Source organism: Rhinopithecus roxellana, chromosome 19, assembly GCF_007565055.1.
Source record: "Rhinopithecus roxellana isolate Shanxi Qingling chromosome 19, ASM756505v1, whole genome shotgun sequence".
NCBI lineage: Eukaryota > Metazoa > Chordata > Mammalia > Primates > Cercopithecidae > Rhinopithecus > Rhinopithecus roxellana.
The window spans coordinates 18176978-18199782 of NC_044567.1; the positions used below are offsets into that span (position 1 = coordinate 18176978).

General features: G+C 38.0%; 1 protein-coding gene across 2 annotated transcripts in view; it reads left to right on the forward strand.

The window, feature by feature from the left end:
• Nucleotides 1-22805, forward strand: part of NLK (nemo like kinase) — a 152789-nt gene that overhangs the window by 119154 nt on the left and 10830 nt on the right. The window contains exons 5-8 of one of the 2 annotated variants that reach the window (XM_010372304.2): nt 915-1000; nt 5811-6020; nt 9698-9799; nt 22382-22468. In XM_010372304.2, the coding sequence (XP_010370606.1) occupies nt 915-1000; nt 5811-6020; nt 9698-9799; nt 22382-22468 (485 nt within the window). The remainder of the gene's footprint in view (nt 1-914; nt 1001-5810; nt 6021-9697; nt 9800-22381; nt 22469-22805) is intronic. The other variant, XM_010372305.2, reaches the window with a different exon arrangement.

Here is a 22805-nt window from a genome sequence, read left to right on the forward strand (position 1 = left end):
GTCTCAAAAAAACTAATAATGTTCACCTCCAATAGATTTGTTCATATTCTGTGGTAGGAGAAAATGGGGAAGATATTGGCTCTTTTTGTACTTGTGAAAAATGTGATTTGCTACATTTTATCCAAAAAAGACTCAACCCATTAGCCAGATATGGTGATACATGCCCATAGTTCCCACTTCTCAGGAGCCTGAGGTGGGAGCATGGCTTGAGCCAGGAAAGTTGAGGTTTCAGTGAGCTGTGATCATACCACCGCACTCCTGCCTAGGTTACAGAGTAAGACCCTGTCTCAAATTAAAAAAAAAAAAAGAAAAGGAAAAACGCACACAAAAAGGACTCAACGTTGAGGCTGGGACCTTTAGCAGTACTGAATGAAGGCACTGGTCTTCTAAGATGTCAGAAATATTTTTAAAGTGGTTCATTACCCTCTTGATTCTGAGTGGTAAAGAATACTACTGACAATGTGGGCAAGTTCCTGAATTTGGTCTTATCAGTGAAACACCCGTCCTGGGAAAGGCTCCATGTGGGTTAATGGAAACTGTTTTGTTGGAGAAGGCTCCGAGTTGCAGGTTAAGAGTATCAATAACAGCAGTCCAGTAGCCACACTGACTAGCAATCTAAGGTTATTACTATGGTCTTAACTCGAGTGCCTAAGAAGCTTATCTGTATTTAAACCTACATAATTGTTGAAATTATAGACATTATCTCTAGACTTTGCAAACCTTTGGTGACATTTTATTTTACTGTAGCAAAATTATGATATTTTGAGGTGAGACTAGCTTTTAATAATGTTCATTATGCAGTTATTTAGGGATCAATTTTAAATCCTCTACTGTTTTCTTCCAAGGTTTTTAAAAAATTTTTGGTTGAGTAAAAGGAATTAAATATCTGCAGTTAAATCTGTTTGTTATTTCAGGTTTGAAATATCTACATTCAGCTGGCATTTTACATCGAGACATTAAGCCAGGGAATCTCCTTGTGAACAGCAACTGTGTTCTAAAGGTAGCTTTTCAGTTTATTTAAATACCTGGGAAAAAAAAGAACGTCAAGGCAGGTTAAAGAACACATATTTTTGTGAAAGAAATAAGTTCATTTCCATTACTTTACCAAAAGTTAACCCAGTTTTCTCCATATCACTACTCATAGCCATAGTAATAATTTGTAGTCCTGCCTCATGTTCTTTTCATGATATTTTGCCTATGTTTTAGAAACACTGAAATTGGAATTACAGTGTACCTAGAAAGAAGAATAGAGAAGGTGACTCCTTTACAGATTGTTCCATTATTAAAAGAAGCGCATATCAGAAGAAATATTAGAACAGCAAGCATCTGTTTATATAAGAGAATGAAGTGTGACTTCTAGGAAGACCATCTACATTTTTACACAGCTAATATTTCTATATGCTGTTTGACCAAGGTAGCAAAGTCAGAAGTAGAAACATATTTAAAAGTGATAGTGCTGGCCAGACACGGTGGCTCATACCTTATAATTCCAGCATTTTGGGAGGCTGAGGCGGGCAGATTGCTTAAGCCCGGCAGTTCAAGACCAGCCTGGGCAAACAAAACCCCATCTCAATAAAAAATACAAAAATTAGCCAGGTATGGTTGTGCATGCCTATAGTCCCAGCTACTCAGAAGGCTGAGACAGGAGGATCGCCTGAGCCCAGAGCATCAAGGCTGCAGTGAATTGTGATCGCACCACCGCACTCCAGCCTAGGTGACAGAGTGAGACTCTGTCTCCAAAAAAAAAAAAAGAAGTGAAAATGCCAAACCAGAAAAGGGTAATAGGCACCTATTCAATGTATTTCCATAATGTATAGTAGCCAATTCTTAATTATTCCTCTGAAGAGGAATTGGTTACAGAATTATATTTAGTAGTTCCAAAATTTCAAGTCATCAGTTTCAGTTTTACTTCTCTTCCCTAGTACAGCCATTGTCTTTCATTTAAAAAGGGGCTTGCAAATAGCAAAGTCCACATATTTGTATTTCCCTACCTCTAATACAGATGTGTATTGGCAGAACTCTTGAATAAGAGAGAGGTCCACTATGTTTTTCCTCATAATAGTAATTGGAAATAAGGGCCTTTAACTGCTATATTTGAGAAGAAAAATAAGTTTTTAAAATGTTACCCACTTTAAAAATAATCAAGACTATCATTATTACTTAGGTTGCTGGCAGTTAAACTAAGTAATAAAACCAAATGTATAAATAAAATTCATTTTTTATTTTAAATGATATCTCTGAACTGTAGGTCAGTTCTCTTGAAAAGCTGGTGGATGATACTGCTTATGAATGAAAGTTCTCCCTTCGTTATAGCCTTGAAGAGCCCTCACCCTTATTTTAGCTCTAGAAAGACGAAAACCTATGTTTCATATTTTCCCTAAAAATAGCTGATGTTGTAATTCAGTCTTTTGTTTCCACAGAGAAGTTAATTGCCCCCAAAATCTAAAGTATTCCTTCTATAGGTTATTGAGTTTTTCCTGCCACCTTTTCACTTTTTAAAGAGAACTTGCAACTTATCCCCATAATCGTTTTTATTTAAAAAAAAATGTTAAACCTTATAGTTAGAAATTTTTTTGTCCTATTCATACCTAATCAATCTTATGACCGTTTAAGCCAATTTCTTCTTCTTTTGATTTTTGATTGGAAGACTTCACACCGGATTTTGTGCAGGACCTGTCATATTTGATGCCATTAACTGCTTGAAGTTCATTTTCCAAATTGTCTGTTATGGTTTTATAACGTCGGACTGTATGAATGGGCAACTAAAGGAAAATGCCATTCATGAATACACAACACACAAATCAGAACAAACAAATTTTGCTCCACTCCTTTGACTCATCTTATGGGCCTGCTTTTAAAAAGCCAGAATAGAGTGCTAGACTGCAGACACCAGTTCTTTCTTCTCAAACATACAAATTCATTGAAGATCATTATAACAAAATCGTTTTTAAAAATCGGTATCCTTCCATATTGTGAATGTGTTTTGTTTCCTATTCAGCACAAGATGGAGAATTTTGCTGGAATTTTTTTAGTTATGTGATCATGTTAGCTTCCTATTTTGGACTCAGGTTGTCTTCCAGATAAGTTGCTAAAAATGACAAATCATACTGATATTTTTAATAAGAGATTTGCTTTATAACAGAAGTCATTTTTTGTTGGATGGGTGGGTGGTTGGTTTGTTTTTTTCATATACAAGAAAAAATTGTGTTCTTTCCTTTTGTTGGTTTAGTTTTTTAAAATACCCTCAAGAGTCATGGCCAAGTAATGGAGTTTTAAAAATATTATATGTTATTTTGGCCGGGCGCAGTGGCTCACCCCTGTAATCCCAACACTGGAAGGCTGAGGTGGGCGGATTACTTGAGGCCAGGAATTTGAGACAAGCCTGGCCAACATGGCAAAAACCTGTCTCTACTAAAAATATAAAAATTAGCCAGGCGTGGTGGCACGTGCCTCTAGTCCCAGCTGCTCGGGAGGCTGAGGCACGAGAATCGTTTGAACCTGAGAGGCAGAGGTTGCAGTGAGCCGAGATCGTGTCAGTGCACTTCAGTCTGGATGACAGAGTGAGACTGTCCCCAAAAAATATATATATATGTTATTTGAACATGTTTGATGAACTTAGGCTTTTGTTGTTATGTTATATGGTTTGTCTGTATAGTATGGAAAATTTTCCTGCATTCTTAAGTTGTTAAGATGGTGGCTTCATACTGACTTATTCCTACATACACATCTGAATTCATTTGATGTAACCAGACAGTAGATTCAAATCAGAAAGAGGGGATTTCCAAAAATTGGGGAGTAAATTTTGTTTTCTTTAGAACGGAGTTTTCAGATTTTCTTTTTAAGCTGCCAGAACTCTTTTTCAAATAAAATCTTATATAGGGACTTCAATTTAGAAAACAGATTTAAAATCGTATTTTATCACTTGCAATATTGTGACTTGTAAAGTTAATCAGTGAGAACACTGGAGTTTAGATGGCCATTACTATCTGATCTCATCCTCAGTGCTCCTAGTTGTTGTGTTTTGATTGCCCCATATCAAGAAAATTTTAATTCCTAAAGATAAGCAGTAGTTGCTGGTGGTGGCACTGCTGCTGTTTATTAATAGCTCACCTTGTAACCCTCAGCATACTTTCCAGTTGAGCAGAAATAGCAAGAAAAGGTTTATTTTTAAGTTTGTATAGAAGTTAACCAGTCTTTATTACTTATTACTGTATCTCCAGATTCTAACATACCAGCTGTAATATAACAAGTACTAACTTAAATATTTATGGCATGAAGAAATGAACCCAGTAGCATTAGTATTCTACAGTATACTACGTCTTAACGTATTTATACATTTGAGTGTGAATTTGTATTTTAAATAGATAAGTACATGTGAAGTTTGGATATAATATTTATGGAATGCCTAAAGTCAGAACTAGATTCCACTGGAGTCAGTTTGAAACCCATTGCTTTAAAGAAATTTATATATATTTCATAAAGATGACAGGCAGTCTCCACTAAGAAGCCTTCAAGATACACCCCTTTGTCTTATGATATCTTTGTCTATAAACTAGTCTTGAAAGTAGTTGGTTTTGTCAGGGTTTTTAAATTTTTTTTAAAGATAGGGTCTCAATCTCACTCTGTCTCCTAGGCTGGAGTGTGGTGGCACAGTAATAGCTCACTGTAGTCTCAAACTCCTGGGCTCATGCAGTCCTCCCACCTCAGCCTCCAGAATAGCTGGGACTACAAGTGCACACCACCACGCCCAGCTTTTTTTTTTTTTTAATTGTTTTGTAGAGTTGAGATCTTGCTATATTGTCCAGCCTGGTCTTAAACTCCTGATCTCTCAAGCAGTCTTCTCACCTCAGCCTCCCAATCCCTGGGATTATAGGCATAAGCCACTGTGCCTGGCCAACAGTTGGTCTCTAAATCAAACCTAGAAGTATGCATTTGGCCAGGTGCAGTAGCTCACACCTGTAATCCCAGCACTTTTGGGAGGCCGAGGCAAGCAGATTGCTTGAACCCAGGAGTTCAGGACCAGCCTGGACAACATGGCAAAATCTCATCCCTACCAAAAAAAAAAAAAAAAAAAAACCACAAAAATTAGCCGGGCGTGGTAGCACGCACCTGTAGTCCCAGCTACTCAGGAGGCTGAGGTGGGAGGAGCCTCAGATTGATCATGCCACTGCACTGCAGCCAGTGAGACAGAGTGAGACCCTGTCTAAAAATAAATAAAGTCGTTTATGTTCACCTAGTTTTTTTGCTTTGATTATCAACTGAAAACAGACATGTTTTTATTAATAAAGATGAGAAGAATATTTTTAAGAAAATGATGTAAGTTTGAGACTTTGTTCCTCTCTAACCAAATAAAACCAGATTGTATATTGACATAAATATACTATACCTGTATCATTAAAAGTGTTTCAGAGTGGCTGGGTGCGGTGGCTCACGCCTGTAATCCCAGCACTTTGGGAGACCAAGGCAGGTGGATCACCTGAGATCAAGAGTTTGAGACCAGCCTGGCCAATATGGTTAAACCCCTTCTCTACTAAATATACAAAAAAAAAAAAAAAAATAGCCAGGCGTGGTGGTGGGCACCTGTAGTCCCAGCTATTTGGGAGGCTGAGGCAGGAGAATCCCTTGAACCCGGGAAGCGGAGGTTGCAGTGAGCTGAGATTGTGCCACTGCACTCCAGCCTGGGTGACAGAGTGAGACTCCGTCTCAAAAAAAAAGTTTCAAAGTTCAGTGCCCTATCAAGGTTTTGATGTTTTGTTTTACTCTTTCATTTGTATTTGCTTGACAATGTTTTGACTGCCTTTTCTATTTAGATTTGTGATTTTGGATTGGCCAGAGTGGAAGAATTAGATGAATCCCGTCATATGACTCAGGAAGTTGTTACTCAGTATTATCGGGCTCCGGAAATCCTGATGGGCAGCCGTCATTACAGCAATGCTATTGACATCTGGTCTGTGGGATGTATCTTTGCAGAACTACTAGGACGAAGAATATTGTTTCAGGCACAGAGTCCCATTCAGCAGGTATGATTTCAATTTAGGTTTTAGTTTTAATTCTATTACAGATTTGAAGGAAAAATCCATCCTGCACATGTGTCTTGGGCTTATTCATTATACTGTCTAATTTGCTTTTGGGAAATTCAGGTTCACTTAAAATTCAGAAAGTTATAAAGTTGAAGATTACAAAGAGATTCATTTTGTAACTTATGAGCCTTTAGAGTGTGTATTGACTTTATTTATTTATTATAATTATTATTTTATTTATTTATTTTTTTTGAGACGGAGTTTTGCTCTTGTTGCCTAGGCTGGAGTGCAGTGTTGCCATCTTGGCTCACTGCAACCTCCGCCTGCCAGGGTCAAGTGATTCTCCTGCCTCAGCCTCCCAAGTAGCTGAGATTACAGGTGCACTCCACCACACCTGGCTAGTTTTTGTATTTTTAGTAGAGACAGGGTTTTGCCGTGTTGGCCAGGCTGGTCTCGAACTCCTGACCTCAGGTGATCCACCTGCCTCAGCCTCCCAAAGTGCTGGGATTACAAGCATGAGCCACCGCACCCAGCCTGTTGACATTATTATATGCACTGATGCATAGCCGCAAGCTGTGCTGTGACAATTTGCACAGGCATAATCTTCAGTTGTTAGAAGGCCTCTTTTCCTTCTAAGTGAATGGCTCTGACTTGAAAATGTATTCGTGACTTAATGTGCTTACACTTTGTGCTTAGAATGTAAATTTTTGTGTTGATTTCTTGAAATCTGAACATTTAGGAAAATTTCTAACCTTTATTATTGTACTAAAATATCTAAATATGGCAGAGAACATCAGGAGATGATTAAAATATAATCTCAGAGAATCCTTTGGAAGCTATTCATGTTACTTTAATTGTCTTTAAAGGTAATTATTCACTACTACACATATTTTCTTGGGATAATTACTAGGTATTTTTTATTAATTCACTTGCATGAAAATAATGTAGTAACCATGAGCTCAGGCTGTGAAATCAGATTGGTGGGTTCAAATCCCAGCTACACCACTTATGTTAAATCTTGGGTAAGTTACTTAACCTCTCTCTTCCTTTTTTTTTTCTTCTTTTTTTTTTTTTTTTTTTTTTTTTTGCCCCTAAAACTGTTCTGAGGATTGTTGTACAATGAAGCAGGAAAGCTGAAAATGGGGCCTGGCACATAGTAAGCACTCTGTAAATGTTTGCAATTACGATGGTGGTAGTGTGCCAGGACGCTGGGGATACAGCAGTAAATAAGACAGTGTCATTCTTAACCTTTGTGAAACTTTCACATGAGACAAAAATAAGTATGCAAATAAATATGATCCCAAGTAATGGAAGTTCCATAAAGAAAAATGTAGCCAGGTTAGGGATAGAGAATGGTGGCAGAGCAGAGCAGGCACTAAAGGATTCTCTGAGGAGGTAACATTTCACCCACATAAAATGAGGCAGCAAGATGCTGAAGAAGTTCCAAGAAGAGGGACAACCACCATAACAAAGCCCCCTGAGGCAGGAACAAGCATGGCATGTTGGAGGGGTGGCATGTGATGGAAGACGCTGTAGGAGATGAGATCAGAAAGTGAGAAAGAACCTGGCCATGATGACATGATAAGGCCTTAGGATTTTATTCCAAGTGTGATAGAAAACGTAAATGAAGGTTTTGACCAAAGGAATACTAAGATTTGATTAATGACATTTTAAAAGATCACACTGACTACTGTGTCTTTGTAAATAATTCATGCACTTGACCAGACAGAATTATTTCTTTTATGCTTTTTCTACAAAGAATTTTTACCTAATAGGTTAGAAACTATATCTGCTTTTATCAACATTTAAATTTTTCTATGCTATACATTCAAACTGTCTTTTTTTAATTTTACATCTTAAAAATTGATTCTGGTGTTAAAAAATTATGTACATATAATATGTAATCTGATGTTGGGTACTATTGACAATATTCAATTTTCAATTTCTTTAGAAAGTAAAGTTTAACAGACTTAACCTATAAGACTCTCATATCTGGACATAAGCTGTCATAAAATGAATGTGACTACTACCTTGCATACAGAAAAGCTTAAGTAAAAAATAATAAGGAGGTATTCAAATCCTATATATGGAACAAGAATCTTGAATTGCTGCTGCAAAAAATATGTGAGGGAAAGTGTGAAGCAACTGGACTGGAGTTCAGATATCTCATTTGCTAGAGAAATATATAGATCTTCAGTTTGGCAGTCTGACATAGCCACTGCAGGAGAATTCATGTCTGTCTAATTGTTGATATGTGCTGGGGTGAGAAATGAAGATCTAAAATAGAAAAGGCTCTAACTTCTAATGGAAGTCATTATTTCCTGTTGTATTTTCTCTGTATCTTTGAGATTTAATTACCCAATACTAGCAGACATCATAAAAGTGTTTCTCATCTATGCATCTGACCCATTTTAGACAACTTTCTGAATGTTTCAATTTGTTTTTAGAAGCTAGTCATTTCCTTCTGCCTTTAGTGTGGTTATTAGAGATCCAAAAGTATCACCTACACACTTTTCCCAAAAAGCTTTGTATAGAGATCTTTATTTCTGTGGAAAGCAAGCTTCTCAAGTATCTCCATTAACCTGTAGGGTGGTGATGCTGATGGCTACCCCATGGTTTAGATAAATAGTGCTTTATATTCGGCAAGCCCAGAACCAGGAAAAGAAGTGTTCTCTAGGTAAGAATTTCCCATCCTGGAGGAATCCAAATGAAATGTTACTGATAATTAGTTATGAAGTTAGAACAATTGTGACACTACAGAAAATTGGTAAGATAGTTTGCTACCCAAAGACTTGTTTGCAAGAAGACTGTTTTATTGGTCTCTTTTATTGTGTCCAGCTAACTAAATGTGGTCTTATGCAGTGTCATATTTTCTAAGTGTCACAGTTTTCTGCCAGTGTAAGAGATTTCTAGCATGACTAGAATGTAAAGGATGTATACTGGCCCAAGCATGGAGAGCTTAGCTTTCATTTCAGGTGTGAATGTTTTCAGGATTTATGAAATCACAGGTGTCCAATTTGTGGATTAGCTCCTTGGTGAGCCTGCATTCATTTGAAGCATCAGAATCCATTCATTAACTGTTTGGAAAGTATAGTCATTAGCCATCAATAGAAGAGGAGTTCAACTCTGCAAAGATCTTAGGTGCTATGGTATCAAGAAAACAGGACAGACAGATACAGACTCCCAAATTGCTCTAGTCTTAGAATGTCATACTTATCAAAACATATTTCTGTATTTCTCTCATATAAATAGGAACTTTTATATAAATAAATAGGAACTTTAAAATAATAGGATAAATAGGAATGGGATATATAGGATAATCCTATATATTATAAATAATAGTATAAATAGGAATAGGATAAAGAGGAACCTTTAAATAATAAATAGGAATAATAAAATAACAGGAATTATAACAGGATTATTTATTTTAAATATTAGGAATAATAAATTAACAGGAATATATTTAAATTCCTTTATGTGAGGAATTTATTATAAATTCCTAGAAGTCTTTTTTAATAGGCCAGAAAGTGAAAGTAGGGGCTCCTGTCAGTTAACCTAGAGCTTGTCTTAAGGTTTTTTTCCCCAAATTTGGTCCACATCTCTAAGACTATGATTTAAGAGTAATGAAAAGTTATTTCCATGAGATTGCTATCTATCTGTATTTTATTTCCTTATAGTTGGATTTGATCACGGATCTGTTGGGCACACCATCACTGGAAGCAATGAGGACAGCTTGTGAAGGCGCTAAGGCACATATACTCAGGGGTCCTCATAAACAGGTGAGAGGAGGGGGGAATATTTTTCTGGTAACTGTTGGGGGCAAGATTTCCCTTCCAATAGAATAATCTATTAAGGATTTTTAAGCAAATGTATTATTTGTAGGGTTTTTTTTTTTTTTTTAACATCATGGTCCTAAGTAAGAAAATGTTCAATATTTGTGAAACTAAATAAAATCTCATTCCTAATGTCGTAGGAGAAAGTGCGTATTTTTGTAGCTCCTTTGCTAATAAATTACCCTTGGTTTTATGTCTCCTGATTTATTGGTGTCTATGGGAAAAATTACTGGAGTTGGAGCTTTGACCTCAGTGCCATAACCTACTACATGTATATCAAGATGTCCTTTCCAAATACTGAGCCAAAATACCTGGTATTTCTTATTCCAGCCAGGAATGTGAGGCTGTTGCTATTGCATTCTCGCCACTGACACAGAATCAGGTGTGAATGTTGTTAGAAAAGAAGTATGAAGATAGATTGCCAGATTTGCATTCAATATTACTTACAACTAGCCAAGTCACTGCTGAGAAAGACAAGATGGTTTTTTATCTCCACCTGTTGATTTAGCAGCAGTTTTTACAAGCACTTCCTAATCTCCTTTGGACAGAACAGCCTAATGATGTGAAGAGTGAGTAAGGGGAATACTTTTCCTAGGAGCAACAATTAAAACAGAACAGATAAGACTTGAATAGGATGACCCAGCAACAAATTTTCCTGAGTTTTGCTTTCTTTTGAATTGGACATTTAGATTATCTGATTGCTGGTACCAAATGAGAGTGAATTTGACACTCCTCCTCTCAAACTGTCAGCCAGACATTTACAAAGGGAAGACCTCACCTTCCCTTTGTGGTTCTGTCTTCGTAATTCTAGTGTGACTCCAGAGCTTTTGTTGTCACAGGCATAAAGGGCAACGAGGTAAAGTGTGTTCTCTTCTAAAACCAGCCCAGGCTAGTAAATAGAGATGCATGCTTGTGTGTTAAACAGCCCCCTGATGGTTACATCTTTCTTTAGTATTTGGTTTAGAACTAGAAAATAATGAGGCCCAACACCCTTAGAAGAGCACAGTAAGTCTTAACCTAGAGAAAAGTTCTATATTATAGAAGGAACTAACAAGATCTATTATGTTCCATTTATTGGCCAGCATCAGGGACATTAAACTAATTTACTAATGCCTCTTGGTAAATGTGTCCTTAGAAGTAGCAAAATAATTGTCCTCTTTCACTGACTTCATTAATTAGTAAATCTTGCCTGGTTCAAGGTAAACAATAATGAAAAGTGAAGACAATCAGACGCCCTTATGCTACCCTTCTGTCTCTAGAGGAGTTTTAACTGTTATTAATGGTTACTAGTTAATTAATCATCTGTGTCAAAGAGTTGCTAAACAGCAGCCTGAAGAACAAGATTTCCTGAGGAGTTTCCTGTCTGCTGTCTAGATAGAACGGCTGGAAAATGTAACTTACTGCACCAAAAGTCACTGTGCACTGTTCTGAGCATTCCTGGCAATTGAGTACTTTTTCTGTGAAAATTTTAAAAATCTGTTAGTTGTAAAAACCTAAGGCTTTCCATGAAATAAAAAAAGAGTAAATATATTATTCTGTAAAACAAAAGAAGAGGAAAGGAAAATCCAAAGTTCCACTATTATTTAACTAGTTAAATAGGTTGAGATGTCTAAACAAATCACTTCTTAGATATTTTGCTATTAATTGGCCTCTTAACAGTAATCCCTTTGCTTATCACTGAGTTTAGTGATGACCTTAAGGGAGTACTGTGGTAGAAGTTAGGGGCAGCCCTTTCCAGTCTTGGTGTCGGAATATTTTGATTTTGAAGAGAAGACTGATAGAGTGAAAACTAGTTAGGAGGCCATTTCTGTTTAAAGGCTAGATGCATTTTACAGAGACTTTAAATTCTTTAAATGGCTTTTATCCACTGCTAGAAGTGGTCTCCTTAGGCAGATGTTCATGGTCTTTTAGCACTAACCCAGCTAGATGTGTATAAAGTTATACCAACCATATATAATTGAATGTAAAAGAACCTAGCATATTGCCTGCTTCTACTTTTCCTTCAGTATGGAAATTGAGTTTTTGATCTATGTTTGCTAGTTGATCTTTATCATCACTGCTCTTAAGAGATGTCAACAGGTTCTTGAAGTGCTTTACTTAAGCCACCAATCAGATTCTACCTTTTCACTTCCCACTCCCTGTCCACTCACCAACCACATGATGCATATCCTATGCGCCTCTTGTTGGCCTATTAACAGCTGCTTGAAGGTATCGCCATTCATGTTATAGCTATTTACAGCTGAGATTGGAAGACACCTACACACAAATATATTTGGTATATAGACACCTGGATTTTTTTTTTTTTTTTACTTTAAAAGATTAATTTGGTCTTTGGAATATGCAATATAGCTTATGTTTCTGTACCTCATGACTTTTCTGCAAAATGTATAGGGTTTAGCTTAGTGCTCTGTGCAGATTATGTACTCAGTTTATAATCTCTGGACTGTAGTGATTAAGAGCGTAGTGTCAGCCGGGCACGGTGGCTCACGCCTGTAATCCCAGCACTTTGGGAGGCGGTGGCGGAGGCGGGTGGATCACGAGGTCAGGTGATCAAGACCATCCTGGCTAATGTGGTGAAACACCATCTCTACTAAAAAAAGTACTAAAAAAAAAATTCGCCAGGCATGGTGGCAGGTGCCTGTAATCCCAGCTACTCAGGAGGCTGAGGTAGGATAATGGCACGAACCCAGGAGGTGGAGCTTGCAGTGAGCCGAGATCATGCCACTGCACTCCAGCCTGGGCAACAGAGCGAGACTCCGTCTCAAAAAAAATAAAATAAAATAAAAAAGAGTGTAGTGTCAATCTCAGTTTCACCATGTTGCACGTTTTGAATGGTGAACTGGGAATAGTACAGTACAGTTTTCAGACAGATTGAGTATGAATCCTGGCTTTACTAGTACCTCCCTTTGTGACTTAGGCAGATTATTTAACCTCTGCGTATATCAGTTAATTCATCTGTAAAATGGTGATTAAAAATGATTTTACCTCATTAAATTGTTATAATGAGAAAAGAGCTAATGCATGTAAGGAGAGCATAGAATAGTGCCTGGCACATACTAAACATTTAATAAATATTAACCATTAAAGTTATTATTCCAAAATAGCAGATGAAGCTTGTGACTTTTAAAAAAGTATACATTATGATCAAGTGGGGTTTATCCCAGTAATGCAAGGATCGTTCACCTACAGAAAATCTATTAATATTTTAAAACAGAAAATCTATTATTTTATAATATCTTAAAAGAGAAAAATCATGTTTATCTCAATTGATGTAGAAAAGGCATTTGATAAGGTTCGGTCTTTTTTATGCCTTAATATAAAGGATCTTTATGAAAATCTATAGAAAAATTTGGGGTGAATTTCTTTTAAGCGTACAAACAATACAGATGAAGTATATAACACTTTACATGAAATAAAAATGTGTGCACACACAGCCTCTGGCTTTTGGAAAAGACTCCTAGTAATCCTCAGTGATGCTGCTTAGGCCAATTGGAGGTCTTCATTTGGGAGTCTAACTGGGGCAAATTCTATCTCACTGTATTTATTTAAAATTACTTAATATAGGAATATTAGATTGATGGTGTTTAAACTCATGAAGAATACTTCTAAAAATTCAATACAAGTTTTTGAGTTTGGACTGAGAAAAACTAAGCTTCTTTCAAGTAGTTTTCATTTAAGTAATTACTCAAAGTTAGACATAAATTATCATTTTTGTTCATAATTTCTAAGAATAATTAGAACTTTGCTATGTACTGAACACTTCTTATATGCTAGCTCATTAAATTCTCACAATAACACTATAATGTACCATTACTATTCCTTTTTACAGATGGGAAATGGAAGATTAACTGAAGTTAAATAACATGCTTAATGTCATAAGCCAGATCTTAAAATTAGGTTTCCTTAACTCCAGAATCTATGTTCTTAGCTAGTATACACTGCCTGGCACTTATGTCTTCACAGCAGATTTATTAAAATTTCATTTGTATATATGCATGTAATCTGTGAGAACATATAAAATAAAAATTTTGCAGCAAGTTAATTATCTGCAACTACCACCCCAATCCCAGTCTCGTCTGGATTAACTTGAGAATATCTTTCTGGACATATATTCACATATTTATATTCATTTATTTACATATATTTGTGTAAATAGAATATGAGACTTTTAAAAACATACAAATACAATGGACCCTTAAGCAATGCAGGGGCTGAGGTGCCAACTCCATCCTCCTAACCCCCTGCCTACAGTTGAAAATCCATGTATAAGTCAATTAACACATTTTGTCTGTTTATATGTATTATATACTGTATTCTTAAAGTAAGCCAGAGAAAATAAAATGTTAAGAAAAATCATAAGGAAGAGAAAATAAATTGTTTGTTTGTAAGTGGATCATCATAAAGGTCTTTATCCTCATTGTCTTCATATTGAGTAGGCTAAGAAGGAAGAGAAAGGAGGGATTGCAGAGGCAAAAGTGGTGGAGGAGGTGGAAGGAGAGGCAGGCACACTCAATATAACTTTTATTGAAAAAAATTCACATTTAAGTGGTCCCATGCAATTCAGACCTGTGTTGTTCAAGGATCAACTGTATACATATACAGAAGGAGAACCTAATTGACTGTCATCTTAAAGTCACAGATTAATGTGTCAAATTAATGTGTTTGTGTTGGTTGGTTAATATAAGTGCTTCTATGTGGCATATTTAGTCAAGACTCTTTCCAGTGAAACTTAGTTTAAACTGGCTTAAGCGAAAAAGGGAATTCTTAAAGGCTCATAACTGAAAAATCTTGAGCACAGCTGACTTCAGGCCCTGTTGGAATTCAGGTTGTGAGATGATCTTCCCTGCCAGGAATCTGACTCTCCTCTGCTCTGTTTTCCTGTATTTTGACTTCATTTTCAAACAGGCTTTCCCCATGTGTTTGCAAAGGTGGAGCTAGCAGTCTAGGCCTACATTCTATTACCATAACAATCCTTCTGGAAAGAGCTTCCCAAATAGCTCCAGAAAAAAATCTTTGAAAGACTTTTTATTAGGAATGTGTTTGGCTATAAGTAGTAGAAAATTATAGTGGTTTAAGAAATAAGAGTACACTTTTTCCTTATATCAAGAGGTTTCCTCCATAGTCTGGAGCTGATAGAGTAGCTCACTTGTGTCAAGGATCCAGCTTTTTTATTTTCTGCCCTGCCATCTTTAGAATGTTGCCTGCATACTATATGGTGACCGGTTACCATATAACTGTAGCTTATCCAGAAATCCCGTCGATATTCAAAGCAAGAAAATGGAGGAAAGAAGGTGCATTAGCAGTATCTGTTCCCTTAATCAGGAAAGTAAAAGCTTTCCTAGAAGCCTGCTTAACAAACTCCTGCTCATATGTCATCGTCCAGAACTGTGTCATATGTGGCCTCCTAGCTGCAAAACAGGCTAAAGTGAGTATTTAGCTTTTCTATTCTATATAATAAAGTCAGATAAGGAAAAGAGGGTTGAGGGTATATATTGGGTTAGCCATCCCATTGTCTGTCCTTTGTCTGTTTCAGACCATGTGTCCATCCTGGAGCCAGTCATGGTGCTCAGGGAGGAGGATATCATTTGATTGGCCAGGCCTGGGTGGGTCAGGTGCCCATCCTTAGGAGTTGGGAGATTGCAATCAAGCCTAATCAAACCACTTGGTTTGGGAGTGAAAGGGGGTGGTTCCCTAGAGGTCAGGGAATGCTGGGCAGAATAAAACACTGTGATGTTTCAAGTTTATTTATCTTTTCTACAACTCAAAATCTTGAATGAAGGGAAGTATAGCTGCCACAGCCCATGTATCTATTAAAGAAGATAGTTCTTCAACTGACCTGTTGATAGGATTGAAAAGTCTATTGTCTGCTCTTAGTCCTTTTGTTCTTCTCTTATAATAAGGTTTAGGTCTTCAGTTTTCCTCAGTTTGTTCCCACCTAATTGTGTCAGAAATAGATAACAATATTTTTGCTCAAGTGAAGATAGTCCTGTCTCCTGACAGGAACCATATCTTACATTTAGCAGACTAAGGATCTTAGAGAGTTCATTCAGTTCAAACTTATTTTATAGGTGGGGGTTTATGTCACCCCAGAGTGCTTACTATTCTGTACTCACTGTGCATGCTCACTTAATGTTACTGACTGATCATCGCAGCTTCTTTGCTGCCAACTAAGGTCTAAAACTTATATGTAGTTGGATGAAAACTAATAGGAACGTCTGCTCGGGACACTTGCACAGTCCAGCTGACTCTGCTGTAGCAACCAGCATGCTACAGTTAGCTTATGATGACTGTGGCATATTGTTTAGGGCCACTCACCCAAGTCCAGAAGCTCATCTTTGCTTCATTTAATTAATCAGTCATTAATAGAGCACTCTTTATGCCCCTTCCTGTCCTCATGATTCAGCACTGGTACCCACTTACTCCCACATTGCTAAGTTACTTATAAACTTGCAGAACAAACAGAAAATGCAGCATTTTATTTTAAAGGAGGAAATTTAACATGGGTAAATGTTAGAAGAATTGGCAAAAATATTTCCAAATGAGATGTTTAGGGCATATTTTTTTTTTTTTCTTTTGAGACAGGGTCTTGCTCTGTCACCCAGACTAGAGTACATAGCTCATTGCAGCCTCAACTTTCCAGGCTCAAGCAATCTTCACACCTCAGCCTCTCGAATAACTGGGACTACAAGCACATGCCAACCCTGCCTAACCTTTTTTATTTTATTTTATTTTATTTTATTTTATTTTATATTTTATTTTATTTTATTTTATTTTTATTTTAAGAGAGAGAGTCTCCCGGCTGGGCATGGTGGCTCATACCTGTAATCCCAGCACTTTGGGAGGCCAAGGCAGGCGAATCAGTTGAGGTCAGGAATTCAAGACCAGCCTGGTCAACATAGTGAAAGCCTGTCTGTACTAAAAATACAAAGAAAATTAGCCAGGCATGGTGGTGGGCACCTGTAATTCAGCTACTCGGGAGACTGAGGCAGGAGAATTGCTTGAACCTGGGAGGCAGAGGTTGCAGTGAGCCAAGATCGTGCCACTGCACTCTAGCCTGGGTGACAGAGTGAGACTCAAAACAAAACAAAACAAAACAAAAACACAAAAACAAAGAGACAGGATCTCCCTAAGTTGCCTAGTCTCGACTTCCTGGGCTCAAGCAGTTCTCCCACCTTGGCCTCCCAAAGGGTTATGATTACAGGCATGAGCCACTGTGCCCAGTCTAGGGCATATTTCTAAGCATTCTGACTTTTTTTGCTTATTCAGATTGATTCTGTTGCACTTAAGAGAAATGTAAACTTCTTGTTTGTTGCTGATATCCTGGCCCAAATGGTTTTAACCTAATGGCTATAGAGTTAGAGGGAAGAATGTGAACTTAGAAATGCAGTATCTGTAGCACTTCATCTTTCCTGTGGAGCCAATGCTAGAAACTAAAATTTTAATGATTGTCTTTCTGAAGAAGCATTGGTATGAATAAACTGACATAGAAAAGGAGAAAGTATGTAATATGACTGTTCTAGGCTGAAATTATGCTTTTATGTTTATTGTATTTGTTGGGGTGTGCTTCTATAAAGAAAGGTGAAATTTGGTGGAGGGAGAAATTTAAATTTTCAGGTAGCCTTAACATCCACTAATTTTATTTTCTCTAGCCACTCATTCCATACCCAGTTGTCTTCAAGTCTTAAAAATTCTGCCTTTTAATTTGTTCTCTATCCCCATTCACTGGTACATAGAACTACTTATTTGCCTGTCTTCCTTGCCCACTAGAGGAGTCTTTTTCATCTTCATTACTTCAATAACTAACCCAGGCCCTGACATTGGGTGGTTTCTAAATGAGTATCAATGATATTAAGAGGTAAGGATGTGTGTACTAGTGCAGTTTAACAGATGAGAAAGCCAAAGCCTGAGTGACTTACCAAAGTTTAGTAATAGCAAGGATAGGATTCAAACTCATGTCTTCTAGTACTTCTTCCAGTATTCCCTTTGCTAAGCTATGACATACCTTCACCGCAAAAATAGGATGAGTAGTTTCATTTTGAGAGTGGAAGGGAAAGAACTGTTTATGGTGAGACAATTCAATTGTACGAATTGTCTGGAATTTGGCTGCCAACCTGCACAGGCTAGTAAAAAAGAAGACAGCTATTCACAGTAAAAATTTTTCTGGAATATCAAATCGCTTTACACAGTAACAAAATTCTTGTGTAAAATACATGCAAATTAAGTTATAAGTTAAAGCCTCTCCCCCATCACTCTCCACCTCTCCTTATTTTGACTAATATAGATAATTTCAGAGCTTTATAGACTCACACATTTTTAAACAAGAAATACTTAGGCTGGGCGTGGTGTCTTACACTTGTAATCCCAGCACTTTGGGAGGCCAAGATGGTAGGATCTCTTGAGCCCAAGGGTTTGAGATCAGCCTGGGCAACATAGGGAGACCCTGTCTCTCTAAAAAAATAATTTTAAAAAAGTTAGTGAGGGCCGGCTGTGGTGGCTCACACCTGTAATCCCAGCACTTGGGAAGTCCAATGTGGGCAGATTGCCTGAGCTCGGGAGTTCGAAACCAGCCTGGGCAACATGGTGAAACCCCGCTCTACTAAAAATACAAAAAAATTAGCCGGGTGTGGTGTCAGGTGCCTGTAATCCCAGCTGCTCTGGAGTCTGAGGCAGGAGAATCGCTTGAACCTGGAAAGTGGAGGTTGCAGTGAGCTGAGATCACACCACTGCACTCCAGCCTGGACGACAGAGCAAGACTCTGTCTCAAAAAAGAAAAAAAAAAGCCAGCTGTGGTGGCACATGCCTGTAGTCCTACCCAGCTACTCAGAAGGCTCAGGTAGGAGGGTCACTTGAGGCTGGGAGTTCAAGGCTGCAGTGAGCTGTGATCGTGCCACTACACTCCAGCCTGGGCAATAGAGCAAGACTCTGTCTCTTAAAAAAAAAAAAGAAAAGAAATACTTCTCTTTTTATTACCAAGGAATAGCGAGTTGGTCTACAGATACTTGAATGCCAAATATGCTGTATGGGCTCTGTGCATATATGTAATTTTTTTATCCAAAGTAATCTTATCAAGACTCACACAAGGCTGGGTGCAGTGGCTCACACCTGTACAAATCACAGCACTTTGGGAGGCTGAGGAGGGCCAATGGCTTGAGCTCAGGACTTTGAGACCAGCCTGGGCAACGTGACAAAACCGTGTCTCTACAAAAATACAAAATTTAGCTGGGTGTGGTGGTGCGCACCTGTAGTCCCAGCTACCTGGGAGGCCAAGGTAGCAAGACTGCTTGAGCCCAGGAGGTGGAGGCTGCGGTGAGCTGAGATCACACCACTGCACTTCAGCCTGGGTGATAGAGCAAGACCCTGTCTCAAAACAACAACAACAAAAAAGACATACAATTTTAGAACTAAAGTAAACTTCAGAAATCAGATGGTCCAACACCCTCATTTTATACTTAAAGATACCGAGGTTAAGACATGTTGATTTATCTAATTAGTTAGTGAGGAGACAAAGCTAGAACCTCTATCTAATCTTATCTCTATTACTCTTTGATCCTGAAGAAAACTTATATATAATGAATAATTACCTCCTGATGATTCTGAGGTATCTTCTTGGTGGTGTTTTTTTTTGTTTTGTTTTGTTTTGGTGGGGGGGGGATTTTCCTACGTGGCTTTTGTTGGAAGGAGGAAGATATATAAAATTCTTGACATTAATAGTTGTCCTAGCGGAATTCTGAGGCTATGACCAAGGTCCAAGGAAACCTTTTAGTGTTCTGCTTCTCCTGTTTCTGGTGTTGTGGAGAGCTTGACCCAATGAGACCTGCTTATATTGCTGTTCGTGCTGCTGTTTCTGGCCTTCCAGTGCTCAAATGGCAGGAGCTTTCTGTGATATTTTGAATTTTCATCTGCTGACAAACCAAAAAATACAAGGTAGACTACCCACAGGAAATTTATATAAGAGGTTTGCAAGTAAAACTTCCTTCCAGTTTGCCTTGAAAGTAATGCAGTGTTGGTGAGATGGTCAAATTCTCCCAAACATAAGTCAGACTGCCTTCCCCCCACCACCCCACCCCTTTTTGAAGTTCTGCTCTCTTGTTATTAGACCATTAATGATGTAGTAACAAAATGTAAATGCCCTGACCCTAAAGTGGTATGATGAGGCAGTGTCTGCAGAAGAGATCAGGACCAGATAAAGATACCACACAGTTCACAGATGGCTTTTAAATTGTTTTTCAAATGAGAGAAACACATATGTTTTTAAAACTCTCTTTTTAGTTTTTCCCACAAATATAATCGTAGTGAAGCAGTCTGGGCGTTATATAAAATAAGAAGCCCAGGAACTATGAAAGGCTGCTCTAGTCTGAGATTATATCCTAAAAGTTCAAAGTTTTATGGGGAACCCCTGAAGAAACAGAGGATGTAAAAAGGATTTAGAGAAGCTGGGCACAGTGGCACGTGCCTTTGGTCCCAGCTACTCGGAAGGCTGAGGTGGGATGATCGCTTGAGCCCTTCCTGGGCAACATAGCAAGACTCCTATTTCTTTAAGAGAAAGCAGCAGCAGCAGCACTTAGAGCTAATGGGAAGAGATCAGATCCAGATAAAATATAGTTTATAGCACTTGAGTCTCTTCACTTTCCAAATCTTAGTGAAGGTCAGGGGTCATTACTCCCAAAGTTAGGTTTTCTTTAGGCTAGGCTTTGACTTTTTTTTTGTTTTTAGAATCTCATTCTGTCACCCAGGCTAGAGTGCAGTGGCATAAGCACGGCTTACTGCAGCCTCAACCTCCCAGGCTCAAGCAATCCTCTCACCTCAGCTTTCTGAGTAGCTGGGACTACAGGCATGTACCACTAGGCCTGGCTAATTTTTAAGTTTTTTGTAGTGATGGCATCTCACAGTGTTTCCCAGGCTGGTCTCAAACTTGCAGGCTCAAGCAGTCCTTCTGCCTCAGCCTCCTAAAGTGCTGGGATTACAAATGTAAGCCACCGCATCCAGCCTTAGCCTTTGACTTTATTGTTATTTGAGTTGATTTTCATAGGCTTTGACCTACCAAACTTTCTGACCACAGAAAGGTTATAAGTAGACACCAGGTCTAAAACTCATTAGGAAAATCATTTACCCCACTAAGAGATGAGTTTGTTTTTTTTAAAGTGGTATGAAAGTCAAGCCAATAATAATATGGCCATAAGTCTAGAACTTTCAAAGCTTGAGGAAAAAATTCTCTGCCAAAGGTTATATTAAGCATTGGAAGAAAGGGAGTGTCTAAACATTTTTTGTCACCTTCCTTAATTCTGCCTTTTTTACATTAGATATAAAGAATTTACTTGTGTGAGAGACAGAGCAATGATGCCATTTACCTGCTCTGTCCGCTGACGCTTCTAGCAGTGAAATGGAAGCTTTATAAGCTCTATGGCTTCTCAGGTCATTAAAGCCACCTCTCTGCTTCACGGAAGTCAGATATGGCCATGTGGATATGCCTACCACTTACGAAGGCAATTATTGAGTGAGAAATCAATGCTAAAGACAATTCAGATTGAACCATCAAAACCAGTGGTGTACTTTCTTAAAGAATCTGTATGTTCTTGCATGTCCTTTGGCTCCTTTAGGACTAGTATCTCAGCACCTTTATGGTAATGTTGTCATAAGACATAGTTCACATGCTTATAGTTTACGTGCTTTGCAGGTGGCCCAGGTTTTAAAACCTTTCGATCTTTTCTCTCCTACCTCTAGGCATGTTTGATTATCATTCTTGCCAAAGCATTTAAGATGTAAGGCTAAAACCCATTTTTGGCCATGCTCCGAGCCCACGTTGTTTCTATAACCTCAAGCTTCTGTACCTCATTGGGGGTTTGGGGCTTTATTTTGAAGCCTCCTATGTACCCATGATAAATAAATGTGCATGCCTTTTCTCCTATTAAAAAAAAAAAAAAAAAGATGGCTAGCAGGAGTGCCATATTTACAACTTGTTTTCATTTTTTTATAGGCTCTTTTGTGCTTTCCCCTATAGTGGGTAACCATGCAATATAAAAATATATAGGGCCAGATGTGGTGGCTCACACATGTAATTTCAGCACTTTGGGAGGCCGAGGCAGGCAGATCACTTGAGGTCAGGGGTTCGAGATCAACCTGGCCAATATGGTGAAACCCCCATCTCTACTAAAAATTACCTGAGCGTGGTGGCACACACCTGTAATCCCAGCTACTCAGGAGGCTGACCACAGAAGAATCGCTTGAACCTGGAAGGCAGAGGTTGCAGTGAACCCAGATGGCGCCACTGCACCCTAGCCTGGGCAAGAGAGCGAGATTCCATATCAAAAGAATAAATAAATAATAAAATAAAAAAGTAAAAATGCTACGGGAAGTTAGTAACAATTGTTGCTTTTGAAGACTGGTTAATGAAGGGAAAACTCATTCTCTTTGAGTTTAGACACACATTGCCTTTTGAGCTGAGTACTTACCTTGTCATAAGTTGGCTGTATTCCATAGCTGTTTACACAGAGACTCACTTAAATATTTGAATTTTTAATTTTTTCACAGCCATCTCTTCCTGTACTCTATACCCTGTCTAGCCAGGCTACACATGAAGCTGTTCATCTCCTTTGCAGGATGTTGGTCTTTGATCCAGTAAGTAGTGTTTGTTTTTATGTATTTTTAATGAATTACAAATACATGTGTTCGAGAGAAACAGTGTGGTTTTGAATAGATTGGCAATGTAAATAATTACTTTTCAAAACATAAACTTCAGTCCCCCGTATCATATGTATCATGCACGCTCATCACACAGAAGTTTGATTATTAACACATAAGAATCTAGGCGAAGAGATAAGGAGCTGGATCTTATGTATCTCTTATTTCTTATCTCAATATTTGTAAAAGGAATTTGACACCAAGTTAAATCAAGACAAAATAATTTTTTGTTTGTTTTGAGACAAGGTCTTGCTCTGTCACCCAGGCTGGAGTG